The sequence below is a fragment of the Homarus americanus genome, unplaced genomic scaffold, assembly GCF_018991925.1.
Source record: "Homarus americanus isolate GMGI-L3 unplaced genomic scaffold, GMGI_Hamer_2.0 scaffold57010, whole genome shotgun sequence".
Taxonomy (NCBI): domain Eukaryota; kingdom Metazoa; phylum Arthropoda; class Malacostraca; order Decapoda; family Nephropidae; genus Homarus; species Homarus americanus.
This window is the reverse complement of record NW_024726957.1, coordinates 115,768-137,520: the sequence shown is the minus strand read 5'-3', so window position 1 is coordinate 137,520 and position 21,753 is coordinate 115,768. Positions and strand designations below refer to the sequence as shown.

Here is a 21,753-nt window from a genome sequence, read left to right as displayed (position 1 = left end):
TTTATGTTCTGGGTGTTGAGGAGTAGAGAGCCAACAGGTGTGTCAAGGGTCGTCAGCACCAACACGGGACAACTTATCTTGTTATCTCCTCAGTGTTTTATCTCTTCACTATGACTGATGCTGACCTAACTACCAAAATGACGTCTAACGAGCCCAAGAATTACCTGGGGTTTGACTTTAGTACACAACAGGTGAGATGGGCTCCTAGTTCCTATTTAAAACATTAATAAAAATTGAAATATAAAAAACTTATGATTTTAATTGTCATGTTCTTATTTAATCTACATAATATAACTTAAATTCCATCACTGACAGGATTAACTCACTGAATTTGACGTGTTTGTGAATCTAAATTGTTTCAATACGTGCTTCTGTATGTTAAAATATTTATTATTTATTAAGTATTGATGTTTCTTGCCTCTATATGGTTTAGGAAGAGTCAAGGCTCATTATTAGTCCTTGTTGGCACAGTTAGGTAAGCTGACAGTGCCTGGGTTAGGTGTCATGGGCCGGGCATTGAACTCAGGTCACAGTAGGAAGAGATACACACATTACTGCTGACTACTAGTTAATAGAAAGTTATTAAGGTATTAGGGTATTATTGCGTTTACACACCGTTCATTCCTACCACTAATCTATTATCAGATTCGAATAAGACATCTAATTATAAGATAATTTTCATCTATTACATTACCGGGGGAAATGTATAATAACGGAGATAGCTTATCCATAATTTTCTCTATTTTCCTCTATTAATCTTCAGCCATTATCGTCTGCCTCTCCTCCAACACTGCGTGTCTCCTGCGTCTCCTTCATAAATCATCACGCGCATGAGTTCCCGTACACGTCACGCGGCCAATCAAAAGCGTTTTTGTTTTTGAAACCAATTAAAATGATTTGGGGTTTAATTCGCGGTATATTTGGCCCAATCAAATTCGAGTTTTATTTTGGGTCTCTCATATTTCAAAATTCAAGTACAGTAACTTCAGTTCCGACCATGGCAATCACTTAAATTATATGGAGCTTATTGCGAGTTTTTGGGAAAAAGACGAAGAAACTGTAGCATTTTTTCGATCACATGGTGTTCTTCCATCCTCAGTAAAGTGTACTAAGAGCAAAACAATGTAAATATCGCAAAGACCAACATATGTGACGTTGTGTAAGAATCTCAGAATCCAACGACGAACAAGAACCAGGCCCAGTGCCGGATTTAGATCTGTGGAGGCCCATGGGCAGCCTCTTTGTGGAGGCCCCCCTCATTATAACTACCCAAGAGGGTGGGGTGGCGAGTGAAGCGAGCCTAAACATCTGGGAGTTCCGGGGGGCTTACAGTGCCCCCCGGGAAAAATTTGAAATTTGAACACTTCTTTGGAGAATTTTGAAGCCATATGCAGTTATATTGAGGAAATTAGAACATTGAGAAATATTTAATTAACTGTATATTTATTGATACTGTACAAATTCCCAACACACACAAAAGTGAGACATGACTGGAGTCATTCATGTGGTTTCAAGTCGACCAGCCCTGATATAGCTACTACCGCACATGTCAAAAATTTTCAAGAGACTTCACAGAAAAGAATATATTATTAATTATTACAGAGAGATGATTCTATGCATTATTAATCAGATAAACCTCTACTCAAATAATGGTTCTGTCCAAGAATGCATGTATAGGCTTCTTTAAGTCCAAGGTCAGATAGTTTCAGAATAAGTATAAACTCAACTATAAATAAAATTGAAGTTTTGCATCCAATAGTAAAACAAATAAACAGTTTAATGAATTTGATAAAATTATTACAAAAGTATGAACATGTTTGAAAACACAAGAATCCAAATGAATAAACAAATAAATAAAATATTGTAATATGTGGAGGCCCCTGGGCAGCTGCCCACTTTGCCCACTCCTGAATCCAGCCCTGACCAGGCCAATAAGGTAAGAAATAGGTTATTCCATCATATGGTGAGAGTCAGTTAGGTTAGGTTTGGTTTGGTTTTTGTTTTTCTAGAGTTTTTTGGTGTATTTTGCCATGATATATTTTTGGAAAACGTCCAACGAAAAAAATTTGAAAAAAAGAAGTTCATTTCCTCCCGAAATGAAGGTCATATTCGGTCTAAACACACACAAATACACTAGAAAAATATATTTTTGACTTTCTAACAGAGAATGGTGTGACAATGTAAATTTACCGGTATTAGTTTAGTTTCGGTTATATGGTTAAGTTAAGTTAGGTTAGGAACCAAGCAAAGGCAGAGTGTAGGAGGGCTGAAAAGGAGTTCCAGAGGCTGGTTGCATTGAGGTCAAGTCAAACCCAAAGGCGTTTTACCACTATGCAAAGTCGAAATTAAAAACGTGAGTAGGAGTATCAGACCTGAGGCTGGTAGTTATGCAGATTATGACCAGGACAAAGCTAAACGTCCATCAGAGTCCCGGCCCTGACATGGTGCATCCCAGAGTGTTAAGAGAGTTGTGCAACGAGCTTGTCGAGCCCTGAAGATCCTGTTCTGTAAATGCCTGGATGAACAAAAGGTCCCCAGTGAATGGAAAGTGGCTTATGCAAGTCCTATCTTCAAGAAGGGCGATCGTCACTCCTCGAACAACTATAGACCGGTGAGTCTGACCAGCATAATATGTAAAGTACTTGAGAGCATTATGCCATGATGTGAGAAGAACCTGTGTGTGTATGTTGACAATGAACTGAAGTTCTCGGGCCATTGTGAGAAGAAGGTAAATCAGGCAAATAAATTATTGGGTCTTATAAGGTCGTTCAGATATCTTAACGGTCCGTCCCTCGTAACAATCTTCAAGAGTGAAGTGCTTCCCCATCTGGAGTACTGTCACCCCGACTGGTCCCCAAGATATGCTAGTGACTGTCAGTTGACTGAAAATGTTCAAAGGAGGGCCACCAGACTGGTTCCTGCACCTCAACTACCCTGAGAGATTAGGGCGCCTGCAAGTGCCTAGCTTATACTACAGATGGGCAAGGGGTGACCTAGTTGAGGTGTATAAGCATCTCAAGTGGCACTACTCAGTTGAGTGTCCTTACTTGGAGCTGGCGGACGCTCGCCCCACAAGGGGTCACAGCTCAAGGTTGAAGAAGCCACAGGTCCAGAAAACTGTGAGGGCAAACTTTTCGGAGTGAGGGTTGTAAACTCTTGGAACAACCTGCCAGAGAGTGTTGTGACGGCACCGAGTGTGAGCTGTTTCAAGGCAAGACTTGACCAACACTGGAGCAGGTTCAGGTACATTCAGGAGCCAGTACGTACCCAGTACTTGTCAACAGTGTGTAGCCAATGCATGCCCAGTACTTGCCAACAGTGTGTAACAGAGGGCCGATGCATGCCCAGTACTTGCCAACAGTGTGTAACAGAGCCAGTACATGCCCAGTACTTGCCAACAGTGTGTAACAGAGAGCCAGTACATGCCAACAGTGTGTAACAGAGAGCCGGTGCATGCCCAGTACTTGTCAACAGTGTGTAACAGAGACGTGACCGATCGCCCAAGCGGCTAATGAGCTGATTAGTGGTGAAGAGGATAAAAGTAAAATAGTCAAAGTGAGTTTAGATTAGGTTAGTTTGGTTATCTAAATACATTGATGGCCAAAACTAAAATTTTTACCATTATTAATTTGGTCTCACTAAGAACCATTTTATTACAGGTTAAAGCTGCGGTGGTGAATGATCGCCTGGAGGTGCTACAGGAAGCTGCCGTCCAGTTTGACAATGATTTACCAGAGTATAGGTACACGCACAGTCTGTTACAGTAGTTTCTTTTATAATATTAAATGTTTGATAAAACTTCATTGTATTTTGTATTTATATGGATATTATTTATATATATTTTTCTAAATGCTTTTTTGTGTAAGTACTTAAGTTGCCAGATACAGTATATAAGGAACATTACTGTACCTCAAAATAACATATAGTCCATTGCTTTTGTTGATATAAATGCATGAAGAATACAGTACTGTAGTGAAGATGACAGCATGGTTGTATCATTTGGTGAGCTTGTACTGTATGAAGGAGGACTATTAGTGGTAAACTGTGGGCAGGACCCATGGTGGGGTGCAGGTGCGTGGGGACGGTGAGACGGTCACAGCTCCTACTATCATGTGGGTGAAGGCCCTCGACATGTTAATGGACAAGCTCAGGGTCGCCGGAGCAGACTTTTCCACCGTTGCGGCCATTAGCGGCACTGGACAGGTAAGGTGGAGGCTGCCTGTGTTGTGGTGTTATAATATTGTCTGATATATTAACTGCTTTTAAATATTTAATAATCTGTATTAAACCTAACCATTGACATTAGAGTTGTATCGTTACTAACAGTTTAAGGCTTTGTGTACAGTATTAGTGTAGTTAGTTAGGTACAAAAAGTGACCTGGACATGCCAGTAATTTATTGCTACAGTAACATTATACACAAATTGGTTCTTTTCAGCATGTGTGTGTGTGTTCGTTCTGAAGCATGACTAAGCCCTGAATACAGTATAATAGAAACATTAATTATTCTCTACTAATTTCATGTACGTACCTTTGTAGAAATATGTTCCTATGCTTCTTTGGTTAACCCGCGTCTCCAAACGACCAACCTATACCAAACCTATCCACCAATCACGTCCATTGTTACATGACCAATAACCATTCATTCATAAACAGTGGCCCTACTACTGTGACGGTGCCGTTCGGAGACACTGGTTACCTCCGGGTGTGGGGACATATTTCCGCAGCAGTACAAGTTTATGTTCTTGTGTATGTTTGTCAGCTGTGTTTTAAATTTTGAGTTGGTGTGGAGTTCGTGTATTTTTCACTCATTTTCGGTCAAGTGTTTGTAAATAAAGACAGACAGACAAATATGAGTAACATGTAAACAGTGAAGGCATTATATTGTGTTGTTTATGAGACAGTCACAAGCTCCTCATCCGTGCGTCAAACATTGTACACGACTTAATTTATTGTGTTGTAATTTAGTTGAAGTAATAGTGATAGGTTAATGATCTCACACACTCTTGTAAATGGTCGCCACTTAAGTCAAACTTCCCTATAATGGACTCAACTCGCCATGCTATACGGACTCTCAGATCTAAGCAGTATACAGCTCCTCCCTGACTTACGACGGGTTTAGGGGACCCAAATCCAGGTCGTAAGTCGAAAATGCTCTAATAATACATAGAAAATCTAAAATGGATCTCTTTTTCTTCTCAGCACCACAAAACTCTCACTTTTAAGCTTGCCAGTCATTTTAAAGTAAATTACAAACGAAAATTTAGTCAGTACGCAGAGCAATCACTGACGTTGGGACTCGAAAATACGTAATTTTACAAAATTTTGGTACGACTGATGCGGTCGTATGTCCGGGTGGTCATAGGTCGGGGAGCAGCTACACCCTCGTTAATTTGATAAAAAAGAGTCTCTAGGTCACCCGAATTAACGACAAATACGAATTAACCGTGTTTGGAATATTTTGAAGTTCGATAGTTTCTGAGTTTTTGTGTTTGATTATTTGTTCATTTTCAATTCAGTTTTTGCACCTTATTGGGATTGTTGCGTTGATTGTTCCTCAATATTTCAACCAACAAACGTACTCAGTTACCATACCTTGACTGCTAAATAAAATATTCTACTTATAATTACTGTGCAAACAAATATATTTTAATTGTACAAACAGTAAGTCTGCGCTTCACGTCGTCCCGCTTAACGTTGTTTCGGTACTATGTATGTTTTGTTGTCAATAGTAAGAGAAACAACTTAGACCCTGTGTGTAAATGAGGCAGAAAGTCAGATCATCAACCTGGTCACACGTCATCAGGGTCTACCATTACACAACACATTATGCTTCCTCTATCTTCCTCCCTGTTTGGTAGCTGCCTACTACCATACCTACCATCCATGATCCAATAATAATTTACGTACAGTTTTATTTATCTCGGATTATGTTAATTTTTCTAACTCAAAATGTTTCAGATTTATATTTCCACCAAGACAATTTACAACATTATCCCACAACTTTACTGAACAAACATCTGCTTTAAGCCATGATGATAGTGAGAGGACACCAGCTCGTCACCGCTTGGTTATTTTGGGTTCATTCCAAATTATAATGATTTAATTAATTTAAAAAACAAATGAACCAAGCCAAAATCTGAATTAACGAGGGTACGGTGTAGTTCGTCAGATGGAGTTTTCACATTTAATGAACCTTCGATAGAATGAACTTTCCTCTCCATATAGCCCATTAAATATAGGTTACATTATGTATTTGTTTATATTATAGCTTTAATTTTCAGTTTATTTATGGTTCTCATTGTGGTGGGAGTACTGTACTGCATAGTGTATGAGACTTCAAGAGTACAGTACATCTATGTAATTGGTGTACTGTATGTAATGTAAGTCGATCATTTCAGCAACATGGTAGTGTATATTGGCGTACAGGGGCCAGCAGAACACTGTCCGAGGTGCAGCCCGAGCGCTTCCTTCACGAGCAGCTGGCTATGGTCTTCAGCATCACCGAGTCCCCCGTATGGATGGATTCTTCTACCACTGCTCAATGCCGGGACCTGGAAACTGCAGTGGGGGGCGCGCAGGTGATTACCTCGGTCTAGTCTAGAAGCATAAACAGTGAAACCTCGATATAACGGACTTTTCTCTCTCCATATAATACGTTACATGGGGGGTTTCACTTCTAATGGACCCTCGATATAATGGACTTTCCTATCTCTAGTTCATTAGATCGGGGTTTCATGAGGTTACTGTATTTTGAACATCGTAAAAGTAGGACAACCTGAAGAACTTTCCTATCTTCTTGGTGGTGGTGGTGGTGGTGGGGGGCAAAATATCCCACGTTGAATATCATCGCTATACTCATTTATTGTGGCACTAGTACATTTATATCAAGTAGGCCTATCGATATTTTAGAAATTTTGTGGCTGAGAACATTAATTTTTCTGGAGCTTACGTTATGTTTAGTGCGGATTGGGCATTAATTTTCCTTTCCTTGATGCACCCAGGCATATTTCTCTGTCAATCGCATCATTCTCAGCAGAGGTTGATTGCTCATTAAGAAGTCATGGAAGTCTTTGCAGGAAAATTCTCTGAAGTTGTACTGTACAAGCAGACGTCAGTGACTCGGCTGTCACCTTATTTCTCGCCTTTGTCCATTGGCTTTGCATTAGTGAAAAAATTCTCTCTACACTTGCATTATGAGGAGGTTATAGCAGACAAACTGTTCAAGTTTCAACAACTCTGAGTGTCGATCAATGTTTTTGGACTTTTCAAAATATTTGGTCCACTTCTGTTGTGCGCGCAATAAAATGAATTCTTCATCACTCTTGTGACTTTCTGTTAATTTCTTCAGACTGCTAACTTGATCAAAGCATTTCACGTCATCAATTAGTACTCCCTTATCAATCAGATATTTGATACATGATTCCACAGTTCGGCATTTCACTCGGGGTCATCCATATAAAATGGGAGAAGTCTTGCAGGGGTTTAATCGAATACTCTAAGCACCTGCTGTTATCTACTTCATCACACTCTTCATCCATATACTCCTGTGTCAGAGGTCCCTTCACTTTCAAGGACATGAAGCTTCGAGTCTTTCGTTCAAAGAGGATGGTGTGAATAGAGTTCAAACTATTCAACACTTCAACAACAGAATTGCTTTCTCTTTCAATGGTTTGGATGTGGCTTTGGAAAACACTCATAAGAGATTGCATGTGCCATAGGTGAATCTCACTCAATTTGTGCTCAACAAATTTCTTTATCACTGTGGCTAGTTTGTCCTGTGGCAGAAAGAAAGACTTCAAGGCCGGACACATCTGTATGAACCTATTGTAGCAATGCCTGGAAATAATGACAGCCACACTATGGGATAACGGCTTCTGTATTCAACTTCTACAAATTCACAGTTTTCCTTCAGCAGTTCAGTACGAACAGTGTAGATATGAAAGTACTGGTAGATCTTAAACCATGATTAACACAGTTGTTCAAGATGTGTGCTGGTCAACCCACACCTCTTATACAACAACTCTTCTTTAAGTTCACAAACACATTCTTTCCTTCATCACGCCCAAGTCCACCAAACATGGTAGTGTATTGCAGTTGTCACCCGTGAATGCAATTCACTTCTCAAAAACAACCATTTTTTTCAAGAGGTTCTTTGACGTAATTTGCAACTGTTTCAGCAGTTTCATTAGTTGTGTTATGAATCTCAATCAGCTTTGACTGCAAGCCACCATTATTCCAGTCAAAATACTGAATAATTACAGGGAAAATGTTCACTGAACCATGATTACTTCCATCTGTAGCAACTCCTCAGTACTGAACCAAGATTACTTCCATCTATAGCAACTCCTCAGTAAACCATGTTATTATCTACTAATGTTTTCAGGGCCGTAGAGTGTGAACCTGGTACAGAATTCACAATCGCTTCTGTCTTGGTTCTAGCACTTGATAATTTTTGTGCTATCTCAGAGTCAGATGAGTTGTCCATTGACTTGAAACTCTGGTGATGCTTCATTGTGTGGAATACCTAAGTACCCTCCGGTGCAGTACTTTGCTGCCTGGTTTTACAAAATAATCATTTAGTTTCGTCGATGAACTCTCTCTTCAAACTGCTTTTTTGTGTTTGTCCGAGTCCACATGAGTTTGCGAGTCAAAATGCCATCCATTATTTGCCACCGAGATTTAGGTACTGTATCAGGTTTACATACCAAACACTCGGCTTCCCAATCTTCTCTGCCACTTCAAAAACATGGGAATTTACTTTTGAGTTCTGTAGTGAATTTGCACTTTTGTTTTTGCTTTGAGCTTGAGAATTAAAAAGTGAGAAATAAAATAAACAGCTTTGGAAGGAATGCCTCTGTGCACAGTACCGCCTGAAAAGACACAGAGTCACCGACTGAACATTTGGCGCATAATTTCATCCCAGAGTTGACAATCTAATGTTGCTAGATTTGATCGGAAAAGTTGCTAAAATGTCAATATGATCTACATCCTCCAGAAAATCATTCTTGTTATATTTATAGGCTAGTATTTGTTCTGTAAATGAATATCGCTGCATTAGCCACACAACAGCTGAACACTGAACACGATCACACCCGTCCAAGACAAATGACCTAACGAACTAGACAAGTCTCTTAATCGAATCCCCGGGTCTGACGTCATTCACTCTCTTATAAAATATTAATTCTTCGTTGGGAAGATAATAAGGACGAAACCTCGGACATTTTTTGATATTTGAAAATTTCCCCCGGACAGATTTATGGAGGACATGTCCGTGAAAATTCGGACATGTGGCAACTCTAGGGTTTCACTTCTAACGAACCCTCGATATAACAGACTTTCTTCTCCGTATAGTCCATTAAATCAAGGTTTTACTGATAAACTTTACATCACTTGAAGATTTAACACCCTATTTTATTTCACTTAAAGCACCATAATGTTGCCCGAAGGCGTTAGGAATGAAATAAATAAAGGTCTCAGCAGTAAACAGACACCGTACTTGACCATCTCAATGACAACATTACTTATAGCAGGGACTACCAATGCCTGACATGTATCCTCACCCACGAGAGTCCTGGCACCTCTCCTCCGGCTTCACGAACCCAGAGATTCAAACCCGTGAATCCGAAGCATTTATGGACAGAATAATGTATCGGTCTAAGGTTTTGGGTTCACGAGTCTGAATCTCTGGGTTTGTGGTTCAGGAAGAGAGGTGTCAGGTCTTGTGGGTGTCTGCACTGTACGTCTCATTATTTACTCTTTCATCCCAGGCCCCAGCTTATTTAACCTTCAGATTAAACAACCTAACCTAATTTAAAATAACCTAACGTATTCTAATCTAACGTCTAGGTACCGTTAGGGTTCTTAATCGTCGGGTAAAATAAGCTTGGAGGGCCGTTCTTCGTGTGATTCAAATATAATTTACGGATAAAAGGATCTAGTATAGTCAAATAGATGGATAGAATTAATATAATGGTCGTTCCTTCATCAGAAACTGGTAGACATCACAGGGTCGAGGGCCTATGAGAGGTTTACAGGCTCCCAGATCGCTAAGGTGTACAAGAATCGCAAGGAAGCATACAGTAACACGGAGGTATGGTTATAAAATATATATTAAGGTTTTGTTTATAAAATTTAGGATGTGTTTTGTGTCTATGTGTATTATTTTCTCATAATACAAAATAATACTGAACAGAACTTTTATTTTTTGAAAGCTTAAGTGCGATTGACTGGCCATTATTTACGAACAGTTATGACCAGAAGGTGAATTATCCCACACCCAACACATCACCAAAGTTTACTCAACTTCTTAATAATCTGCCTCACTTTTATAAAACCTAAATGAAGGAATTAAGAGTATTTTGAATATTGTAGACTAACCATTGTTCATATAGTACAGTATGGTCTTTTATTACCTAACGACATTGTTTTGTTTCAGAGGATTTCCCTCGTGAGTAGTTTTGCGTGTTCACTGTTCTTGGGACATTATGCTGCAATAGACTTAGCTGATGGGTCAGGCATGAACTTGCTGGACATCAACACAAAGGAATGGTCGCAACAGTGTTTGGATGTAAGTCGAATATATCAGATTTATATTTTCTGACATAATGAATCTCTTCTAATGTTTGGTACTGAACCTTACTGGAAATAATGCTATGATATGTGCTTGGTCAAACTGCCTTACTCTTTACCATTGTTTGTATACCTACACTGTCTAGGTACATTGTTTGTATACCTACACCGTCTAGGTATATTGTTTGTATACCTACACTGTCTAGGTATATTGTTTGTATACCTACACCGTCTAGGTACATTGTTTGTATACCTACACTGTCTAGGTATATTGTTTGTATACCACACTGTTCAGGTACATTGTTTGTATACCTACACTGTCTAGGTACACAGTCTAGGTATATTGTTTGTATACCTACACTGTCTAGGTATATTGTTTGTATACCTGTACTGTCTAGGTATATTGTTTGTATACCTGTACTGTCTAGGTATATTGTTTGTATACCTGTACTGTCTAGGTATATTGTTTGTATACCTGTACTGTCTAGGTATATTGTTTGTATACCTGTACTGTCTAGGTATATTGTTTGTATACCTGTACTGTCTAGGTATATTGTTTGTATACCTGTACTGTCTAGGTATATTGTTTGTATACCTGTACTGTCTAGGTATATTGTTTGTATACCTGTACTGTCTAGGTATATTGTTTGTATACCTGTACTGTCTAGGTATATTGTTTGTATACCTGTACTGTCTAGGTATATTGTTTGTATACCTGTACTGTCTAGGTATATTGTTTGTATACCTACCTTGTATACCTACACCGTCTAGGTACATTGTTTGTACACTGTCTAGGTATATTGTTTGTATACCTACATTATACTTATAGAATCACCTGATTATTAGCCACCCTAGTTTATTACACCATAAGATTAACTATCCTAATGCAAACCCAACCTAACCTAACCTAACCCAACCTAACCCAATTTAACCGTCCCTCCCTTGGTAGCATTACGGTGTTCAATCATCAAATGACATGACATAACCTAACCTACCCTAACCTAAACTAATCTTCAGGTGATCCAAAAATTCAGCAACACTACAAGATCCGTCATTTCAGGGTTGTGCTCCGGGATTGGCGGAAAAACTAGGCAAGCCCGTCCCCGCCTCCGAGAAGTTGGGCACCGTGTCGTCCTATTTCGTGGACCGTTACAGCTTCAACCCGGACTGTGCTGTCATAGCCTTTACCGGAGACAACCCTTCCTCGCTGGCTGGTAACACTGATTTCCCCCCCCCCTCTCGCTCGCTTACAAATCTTCTCTTGCTGTTAGATGATTGACTAGATACGATATTACACACAAACATTCTTGCACGCACACATACACACTCGCTCACACACACACACACTCGCTCTCAACACACTCACACACACACTTACCATTAATAAACACCAATCATTATTTTTTTTATATATATCCAAGAATATATTCATTACGTGTGACTATGTTAATCACGCAGAGAAATATAATGGTGATGTCTGTTGCAGGGATGTGTTTGGAAAGAGGAGATGTAGCTGTCAGTTTGGGCACCAGCGACACACTCTTCCTGTGGCTGGACACCCCGAGACCCCAGCTAGAGGGCCATGTGTTAGTCAATCCTGTAGACAGTAATGCATACATGGCTCTCCTCTGGTTAGTGTAATGTAGATAATGTGTTTTTCATTCTTGGTGATATGTGGTTTACTGTTAGGATTTTGTGGTACTGAACATTTGATAACTGATACTAATGATGATGATAATAATGATACTGTTTTAATAATAGTAATAATAATAATAGTTGACATTTTTTCTCGGCAGTGATTGTTTAATGTAAAAAAAAAAATCCTATATCAATACTCAGAAATATCTAAGAAACCCAGAGAGACTTATTAAACATTACAACATGAGCTAAAAATGTCACTATCACACACACAGGAAGTCAATACAGGGCCATGTTTGAGCTAGCAGTGTGAGGTGACAAGATCAACTTAAGTCCATTGGTCCAAGAAACTGACTTTGAGATGTATAGTACACAAGGTATATTAGATGATCTTACACTGAACTACTTGTATTGATGTGTGAGTTGTACTGTACTTATAGGGACAACCCAAACTAACCTGTGTCCTTCCCAGTTTATTTCTCATGAAGATTAACCCCAATTTATTTTAGAGGAAGATTAACCCCCAGTTTATTTCACTTGAAGATTAACCCCAGTTTACTTCACTTGAAGATTAGCCACTCAAATGCTAACCTAATCCCCAGAATTATTAGGATGGTTAACCTTCCTATAAAATAAATTGGGGTTAATCTTCCTATAAAATAAACTGGGGTTAATCTAACCATAAAATAAACTGGGGTTAATCTTCAGGTAACATCACTTATAATATCTTCTCAGCTTCAAGAATGGATCTCTGACACGGGAGAAAATACGGAACGAATGTGCGGACTCGTCATGGGACATCTTCAACCAGCTGCTCGACATGACTCCTAGGGGGAACTTCGGCAACGTTGGTAGTATAACCGAGACGTTTGTTATTGTCCTCCATCTACCGTGAGTTAGGGATGCCTGTTGTCTGCGTATCTTGTGGCCGTTAAGGGTCAATAAATCAGTCTGTGTTATTGAGAGTTGTGGTAAGTTGTTTAGCACTGTTATGACCCCTTAATTGTTCTGGTATGTTAGCTTTTATATCGGCAGTGTATGGGAAACTGTGCTCCTGTGTACAAAAAATCAATTAACGAAAGGTACTCATGAATGAAACCTTTTCGTAAATTGGGAACGAAGTGTAACTGGTTAGTAGCTAACCTCCATCTCTGTGAACTAACATTACCACATACTGTTGTCTCTGTCTCATATATGTTACCCCCCCCTCAGGTATATATTACTTCATGCGAGAGATTATCCCCGACCTTGAAGGAGTTTTCCGCTACAACAAAGCCGATGAATCCGTCTCGCGTTTCACCAGTCGGGAAGTTGAGGTGCGAGCCCTGATAGAAGGACAGTTGCTGGCCAAGCGTGTTTATGCAGAGAAATTGGGCTTTCATATTGGTGAGGAACGTCCAGTAATGTGTCAATCTCTGTGTTTGTAATTGAGAAACCAGATGTCTTCTTAATGTAGAGTATAAGAAAGAGTGTGGTGTGTGTGTTACAGGAACTCTCACACAATTTACGACTATTTGTAATAAATGACAATAAATACCGGTGAGACAAATTTAAGACCTCGTAAAGACCATTAAGATAATTATTCCCTTTAAAAGTAATATTAAAAAGATGATTTACATTTGGGACACTCTTATTGATCTAGGTATTTGGTTATTACACAGTTTGTTATCTACAGACAGTAAGACCCGAGTGTTAGCAACAGGTGGGGCTTCCAATAACAACAGCCTCTTGCAAGTCCTGGCTGATGTCTTCAACTCACCTGTGTATACTATGGTGAGTTAAGGTGTTGTATTATGTACTGTATGGTGAGTTAATGTGTTGTATTATGTACTGGGTTAATGTGTTGTATTATGTACTATATGGTGAGTTAATGTGTTGTATTATTTCTATTAATTAATCTACATGTGTTAATTTGTATTAATTTAGTGCGACTGTAAACCATTGTGGTTTTATTACTCGCAGGAGGTAGCCAATTCAGCGTGCCTGGGGTCGGCCTACAGAGCCAAGCACGGATTGGTGGGCGGCGACTTCCAAGACGTAATAAAGAAACAAGACTTTAAACTTGTCTGTAAACCGCATTCTGACGCTGACAAGGTGCGTTATTTAACCATTTGTGGGTCAGGAGAGTTTGTTACCACAGCAAAACATTCTACAGAAGCAATAAATGGTTTCTCAGATCGTATAAAATTACCCTCCGCAGAGCATTACATACGATTCAACAAATTAAGTCTGTAGCATAAGTGAGTGGTACCTTAGATACATTTACAGGATCGAGATAGTAAAAAGTCTTCTATGAGTCCTTGATGTAATGCAGCTTGTTGTTTGCCCCGACAAGACAAAACAAAAGAGTGAGGTGTATGGTACAACTCTGTCATGTGAGTGAGACTGTCTCCGTGCATCTCAGCCATAGGTAGTTTATGTATGCATACAAGGTCTACCTGTGGCTAATGAGGTGTTTTTTGTCTTCCTACAGGTTTATACACCCATGGTGGAGCGTTTCCAACACCTAGAGACTTCACTGTTGGCTGCTAAGAAGTAGCGAGTGACAGCTACCGCACCGTACGTCCAGGTGACTATCCCGAGGCGAGGAACATTACCACTGCCGAGACCTTGACGAGAGTTACTACAGATACGCACGGTCCTACTTGAGACGGCTGGGGAATACTGCATATGGTGCTTTTTATAACTTTACTACACTACTTATTTATTATAGGTGTTATGATAATGTTTACTTTCTCCAGATACAGTCAAGAGTAACCCCAGACCACAACATACTCCATTACATTCTTGATATTCTGACAACAGGATTATAGTGTTACTCATCCACTAAGGAGATTACTAGTCAGTTATGTCATAGAGAAACATTATCTCAGACAGTTATCAAATAGTGTCGTAAAGTTTAATGATAAAATATAAAAATTACAAAATTTACTTGATTGTGGCAGCTCTATGAAAATTCTACCGGTGAGATGTGTTGTGTATGTCATGATGTGTGGTGGATGATGTGTTGTGTGTGTCGTGATGTGTGGTGCATGATGTGTTGTGTGTGTCGTGATGTGTGGTGCATGATGTGTTGTGTGATGTGCATTAAATGTCCCCGAGACCAACACACCTAGACCACCATGTCAGGTGTCCACACTTCACAACAGCTGCACATCACATATTATAACTTAATCCATTCTCAGCTTCTGGTTTATAAGAGTTATACACATCACTTAAAGCTCGACCTACACGCTGCTTCCTTTGCTATACAAGACCTGGAGTTCCTAGTAAGAATAAACTGCAATACACTTTCTTTAAATGATGTTGATATAGTGAAATCCTCATTGTATTTGCTTCCACGGTCAGCCAAAGTTACTTCAGAACGTGTAGTTATTAAGAATACATTTAGCTTAGTTACCCCCTTATCACGCGAAGAAAATTGTATCTCGTAATTTTTAATAGTTGACGGGATATTGTAATTACTAATCTCGTTATACGCTTCAAGACCTCAGTTGTTTAAGCGCAGTAATAGCATTATGACAACCGCTTCACTTCAAGGACGCCACTTTTAATATTTGGCAACCATCAGATGCTTTTATTCATTCCAAGAGTCAACCCCATACACAAGGGGTTAAATTAACATGTTAAGGATGTGATATAAGTTGTTGATAGAGAGGTGGAGAAATTAATGATATTTGTACAGGTATCATTAAATTATGTGTGAGGTGTGGTGAGGTAGACTGTGATGTGTGAGGCAGGTTGTGAGGTGTGAGGCAGGCTGTGAGGTGTGGTGAGGTAGACTATGATGTGTGAGGCAGGTTGTGAGGTGTCGTGAGGTAGACTATGATGTGTGAGGCAGGTTGTGAGGTAGAGGAGACAAATTGTGAGGTATGAGTGAGATACAAATTCTGGCAGCCAATACACATCATCTCTGGCTTCAGTACAAGGTTTAATAGCTGCTATCATCATTAAATGTGGCCACAGTCAAGGCTTTTAAATGTAATTAGATTTTCAGTGGAAGTTAGCGGTGGAAGCAGTGAGAAAATGTAAATAACAATCAAACTCTGTCATCTTTCTTTCTTCCTTTCTATACCATTCTTCTTTCTCCTCTCTACCATTCTTCTCCTTCCCCTATTCTATTCCATTCTCTCTTCTCCCTTCCCCCCTCCCCAAGTGTTCAGGTATTGCACAAAGGTTTATATATACCACAAAGATTAGGTCACACAATGTTGTAGTACAAAAGCTACCGCCAAGGGCACCATATTGATGGATCCACTAGACTTATCTTTCACCCAACAATTACCAATGGACAACAAAGGGCTAAAATTAGTGAACGTTTGTAAATAGCGAATTGTAAAGTAACGTTAGTTGTCGTGCCGGTTTGTCGAATATTACACCGACTGTCGAATTGTGTGTTTACGTCCTTGATCACGAGCATTCGGTGCCTCGGTAAACAACGGAGCAGCCCCCTAGTTAGTGGAGTGGTGGTGAGCCGATGTATTCTACCCTTTACCATGAAGTGTGAGGGCATTATTTCTTCTTGTTATTTCGGTTGTTACCTTAAAGTACTGTACTGTATTGGTTGTGTGAGGTATCATTTGGGGGTGGAAGTCCGTGTGTATATGGACTGATGAAAATTTACTCTATATATTGACATAGCTAACGGGCGTTTGTATCATAAATAACATCAATGAGAAACAACTGGAATGTGTATTTAGAGTTTTGGAATTGTTAACAGCTTAGACGGGTGAGCCTCTACCAGAATCGGACCAATTTTGTTATGTAGTTGACGTCTGTTGTGAATTTTGGTTTGTTTAATTATAAAAAAAATAATGTGAGAGATTTACCCTTCTGTTAAATAATGGTTGAAATGTTAAAATGAATGTTTGCTAATTTAATTTGTTTTAATTTACAAATATTCTATTAAGCTCAATTTATTTGCATGTTATGTCACTGTAACCAACTACAATATATTATGCAGCTATTTTACAGTGGAATATGTTACTGGTGGGTTACAGGTACAGTCATTCTGTATCAAACCATAAGGTAATACAGTTACAATCAAAATTTAATACTGTATTGTGTTGTAATATTTGTTTGTTTTATAGCAATAATTATCTATGTTAAGTTTTATTTTATTTTTTGGTCAGTTTACAATGGAAATACAGTGAGACCTCAATTTAACGGACTATATACTGTAGAGATGAAAGTCCATTATATCGAGGGTCTGTTAGATGTAAAACCTCCATCTAATGAACTACATAGAGATGAAAGTCCATTATATTGAGGTTTCACTTTACTGTATAAAACACATTGTAAAAATTAACCAGTTTTGATGCTCATATTGTAGCTGAGTTAAATCCTGTATTGGAGGTTATCATACAGTAAACCCTTTCAATAACCTAACCTAACCCAAGCCAACCTAACATAACCCTAACCTCACCAGACAAATCCTTACAAGCCCTATCCATTATAGAGAGGATTCTGTTATTGAGAATATCCACTATTGAGAAGTCAGTTATTGGGAGGCGTTTACTGTATGGTTACAAGTCCACAGCCGCCACCTCACTAGTAATGTTTCCGGGGAGAGAAACGTTACTAATAAACAATAGCTTAATGCACCTGTTGTATTCTTCTTTCCTGACCAAAGTAACAAATTAAGATCTGGAAGTTTTCAGGTAATGAGAATTGTAAGTTTTTTTTCTCTTATATTTGAGGATTTTGTAGTTAGATAATTTATAACCCAGAGGAAAGTAGAGTTTTACCTAAGAGAGGGAGAGAGGAGAGAGAGACTGAATGACTGAGCAGAGGTTCTTCCCCTTCACCTTTGCAACAAGAAGAATATCTAATGCATGTTAATCGTGCCCTTATGTTGTTATATGTTTGATTCCCTCTCTCCCTTCCCTTCCTCCCTCCTTCCTTACAGAGTACTCAGGCAGTGCTGTAGTGTAAAACCAACTTGTGTGAAACTGACCCTTATCCCTCCTCCCTTTGTGGCCACTCTCCCTCACCCTTACTCTCTACCCATTCCTCCTATACTTTTTTTCCTTTCCTCCAACAATTGTCCTCCCTTCCCCAACATTTCCCTCCCATCCCCAACACTTTTCCCTCACACTCACCCTGCACGAACTATTTAGTAGCAATACATTGAGAAATACAACATACAGACCTCACACCATTGACCCTCTCAACTTGTAGTGAAGCTGAACAAGAGGTTTATAAACTCCCTCGCCCATACACCATCAATAGGCAGATTCACGACCCCGGCAGAATGTGTATAGTCAGGGTCAAAGGTTGTTCCCGCCCAAAATGAAATAGTCAGGGTAGGTCAGTTCGGTGCGGTGTCCTCTCCCAGTACACGAGTCGACAGATGTTTGAGTTCACCGATGATTGTAAAAAGGTAAACACACACACACACTACCTTGATTAATTTACTGTGCTGTGTAAGAATTTGTACAGATGGTGGTCATTCCTTCAATGGTTGGGTCACTAGAAAGGGTTTGCGTCTTTCGTGAAAAGTAAACAATAGTAGTACTACTGCAATACGGTATTTTTTATTTATTTATTTTTTGCGTCCTGAAAAAGGTGACCAACGCTAACTCCCAGGCCACCCCCACGCAGTTATGTTCGAGAAAATTCAATAAATCAAATGCAATTCTAATCTTACAAACTAGTCGTAGATAATGTAAGTACTGAAGAAATATAATGTACAGGTTGGCATCACCGGGGCTAAGAAGAGTTGAGAATGTGTGTTAAGTGGTCACAGCGGTGTGTGTGTGTGTGTGTGTGAGACAGTGGATGAGGTTATAAGTTAGAGTAACCCCCCCCCCCACAACTCGGCACACTACCCGTATGTAGCCGAAACCTTAATGAGTATTGAAATTTGTCAACTTATCATTAATGAGTATACAGGTACAGTATATGTATAATGAAATAAAAGAAAAACTGAATTAGGTACTTACCAACACTCAGGGACAATGTCTTGACGCACACTAACAGTCGGGGGTGGATTCTTGATGTGCTTGTACGAGGCAGACAACAGTACTGTATTGTATGCCGGACTCCACAGGCACTAGAGTAAATTGTTCTGACAAACTTAACACTATTGTACTGTACACTTTATACATAACAGTAACACTTCACAACCACATTTTATACATCACACTTAACACTATATGTACAGTAACACTTCACAGACACTTAAATCACTGGTAGAGGACTTTAAACTCCTCCACATACAGTACTGTACTACATACATGGAGATACCAGCAGCAGCCATATGATCTAACACCTTCAGTTCAATAGGCAAGGTTATCAGCTGCTTGCCTTTCCTCTTGGTAGGGCCTGATGTAGAGGCAGATATGGTTAGTAAATATACGAGAAGGCTGAAATGATGGCTGTACGTTACCTTGAATGAGCAGAGGTCTATCCCTGACGAGAGGCGCACGGGCTACTAATTGTGGGCCAGCTTGCCAAGTTCTCATGCATTACCACCACCTCCAGTAACTGATCATGAATCTGTTGGTGGACAAGAGCTCCCAACTACACTTGTGTTGTGGGGAGAAACATGTGGTGAGTCGAGTGAGATCCCTACATCACAAACTGTAACACCACCAAAAATGGTTGCTGGGAGTGAAAGATAAACGACTTAAGTATTTGACATCAAGCTAGACCTGGGTGGTGATTTAAACACTACCACACAATTACAATACTGTATGTTAAGTCACAATGACGTGAACTATTGCCTGGGGTTAAAAGCAGACCACTAAAGTCATACTGATTAGTCAAATTGGATCAGTCAGAAAATGTGAACCTCATCTTCCACACAGAGGACAGATGGTGATCAAGGAGAAGGGTGCTGTTGTGTGTGAACTGAACAAATAAAGCTTACTGTCTTTACTATTGACAAGTAACAATTATACAGGGTGATTCAGCAAAGAACACATTAAATTGGATGATGAAATCCCCGGATAACTCTAAACCATAATGTCTCTATGATAAAATGTCAGATACTGATGTACTCTTTGCTGAATCACCCTGTATACTAATGTATTCTTTGCTGAATCACCCTGTATACTGATGTACTCTTTGCTGAATCACCCTGTATACTAATTTATTCTTTGCTGAATCACCCTGTATACTAATTTATTCTTTGCTGAATCACCCTGTATACTAATTTATTCTTTGCTGAATCACCCTGTATACTAATTTATTCTTTGCTGAATCATCCTGTATACTGTACTGGTAATGACAATTGGTCTACCATGTTATTTTGTTTAGTGGAGATTTTTGAACTTTTAAACCAGGAATCTGTAACATTAAGAGAAGGAAGCATCTTGTATCTGTTATGTAATTAACAAAATACTCCTAACTTACCTCTTAGGATAGCACTAGATATGGATATGTTATATAAATACAGTACAGTACGTGTCTTATATGAACAATTGTGCCAAATAAGGTCATGTGTATGTACCACTTTAGAGTTATATTGTATGTTAAGTTACATACAATAACTGCACAAATATACTTATTCTTCCATACATAAATACTGTGATAATTAATTTCCCAGAACACTACAGTACAGTATAGTCATGTGTGATAATGTATTTAATAAAGTTACTGTATATATATGGCTCCCTTTTTCATGTTCTTAATACACCATGCTGAATACATTGCTTCTCGCCCGATCAGTGAAATTCAACATTGGCGCTGGATAGTACTAACGACGGTGACTGCCTGGGAACACAAGAGGCTGTTAGCATTTAGACCAAAAGATTACTGGATATAAGCATCTGATGACTTGGTTCACTATTCTAAGATAAATTGACTAAATATCAATTACAGTATTATTATTATTTAGCCGAATCTACCACTGCTGCCATCTACTGTATGTAATTCAAGTGACTAATAGTGGAGAACAAGGTAGTGGTGCTGTTATGTTTTAAGTCTCGGTATAGCATCAGGGTACCAGAAGTGTATACCTGTTGTCTAATGAAGACTACTCCCCTCTGAAGATAATTACTATACATGAATGAAACAATACATAAATCACCAATATATGTATTTTTATCAAGGAAACTTTCAACAATAAAATCATTCAATCATTTGCTTTCTATATTCTAGTCAGGTTACTACACATTGACCATTCTTTACCTGCTTTCATAATTGGGGTCATAAGTTCACCCCCTCCAAAATGAAGCAGCATCAATCCCAATGAGATTGAACACCACAACCAGTCAGGGTAAATAAGATCGCAGCCTTGGTTTCACAGGTCGGGGGGGGGGGGACTTTTATCAACACATGTACTCACACCCCTTCAAGGACTCTATGTAATTCCCACTACTATACATGACCATCTACATCACACTCCTCTACTCTACAGTGCAGCTATCTACTGTAACTATCCTTTCAATACCTCCTCCTCCACCACCAGTACCTTGTTACATCAGGTGGATCTAGGACTGTGATTCCTCTTGTCAACAGCCAGCACTGATTCTGCTTATATACCAACTCAAATCTTCCATTACTCTGTCAAGAAGGAATAAGAAACTGTACAACTTTT

General features: G+C 39.2%; 1 protein-coding gene across 1 annotated transcript; it reads left to right on the top strand.

The window, feature by feature from the left end:
- Nucleotides 1–17,812, top strand: LOC121865740 (xylulose kinase-like). Its single transcript, XM_042365277.1, has 13 exons — nt 1–191; nt 3,660–3,742; nt 4,053–4,203; nt 6,401–6,580; nt 9,991–10,092; nt 10,438–10,569; nt 11,632–11,785; nt 12,058–12,202; nt 12,945–13,060; nt 13,422–13,595; nt 13,885–13,982; nt 14,172–14,303; nt 14,683–17,812. Exons 1-13 carry the CDS (start codon nt 111–113, stop codon nt 14,746–14,748), a joined length of 1,614 nt encoding a protein of 537 aa, XP_042221211.1. The 5' UTR covers nt 1–110; the 3' UTR covers nt 14,749–17,812.
- Nucleotides 17,813–21,753: the final 3,941 nt, after the last annotated feature.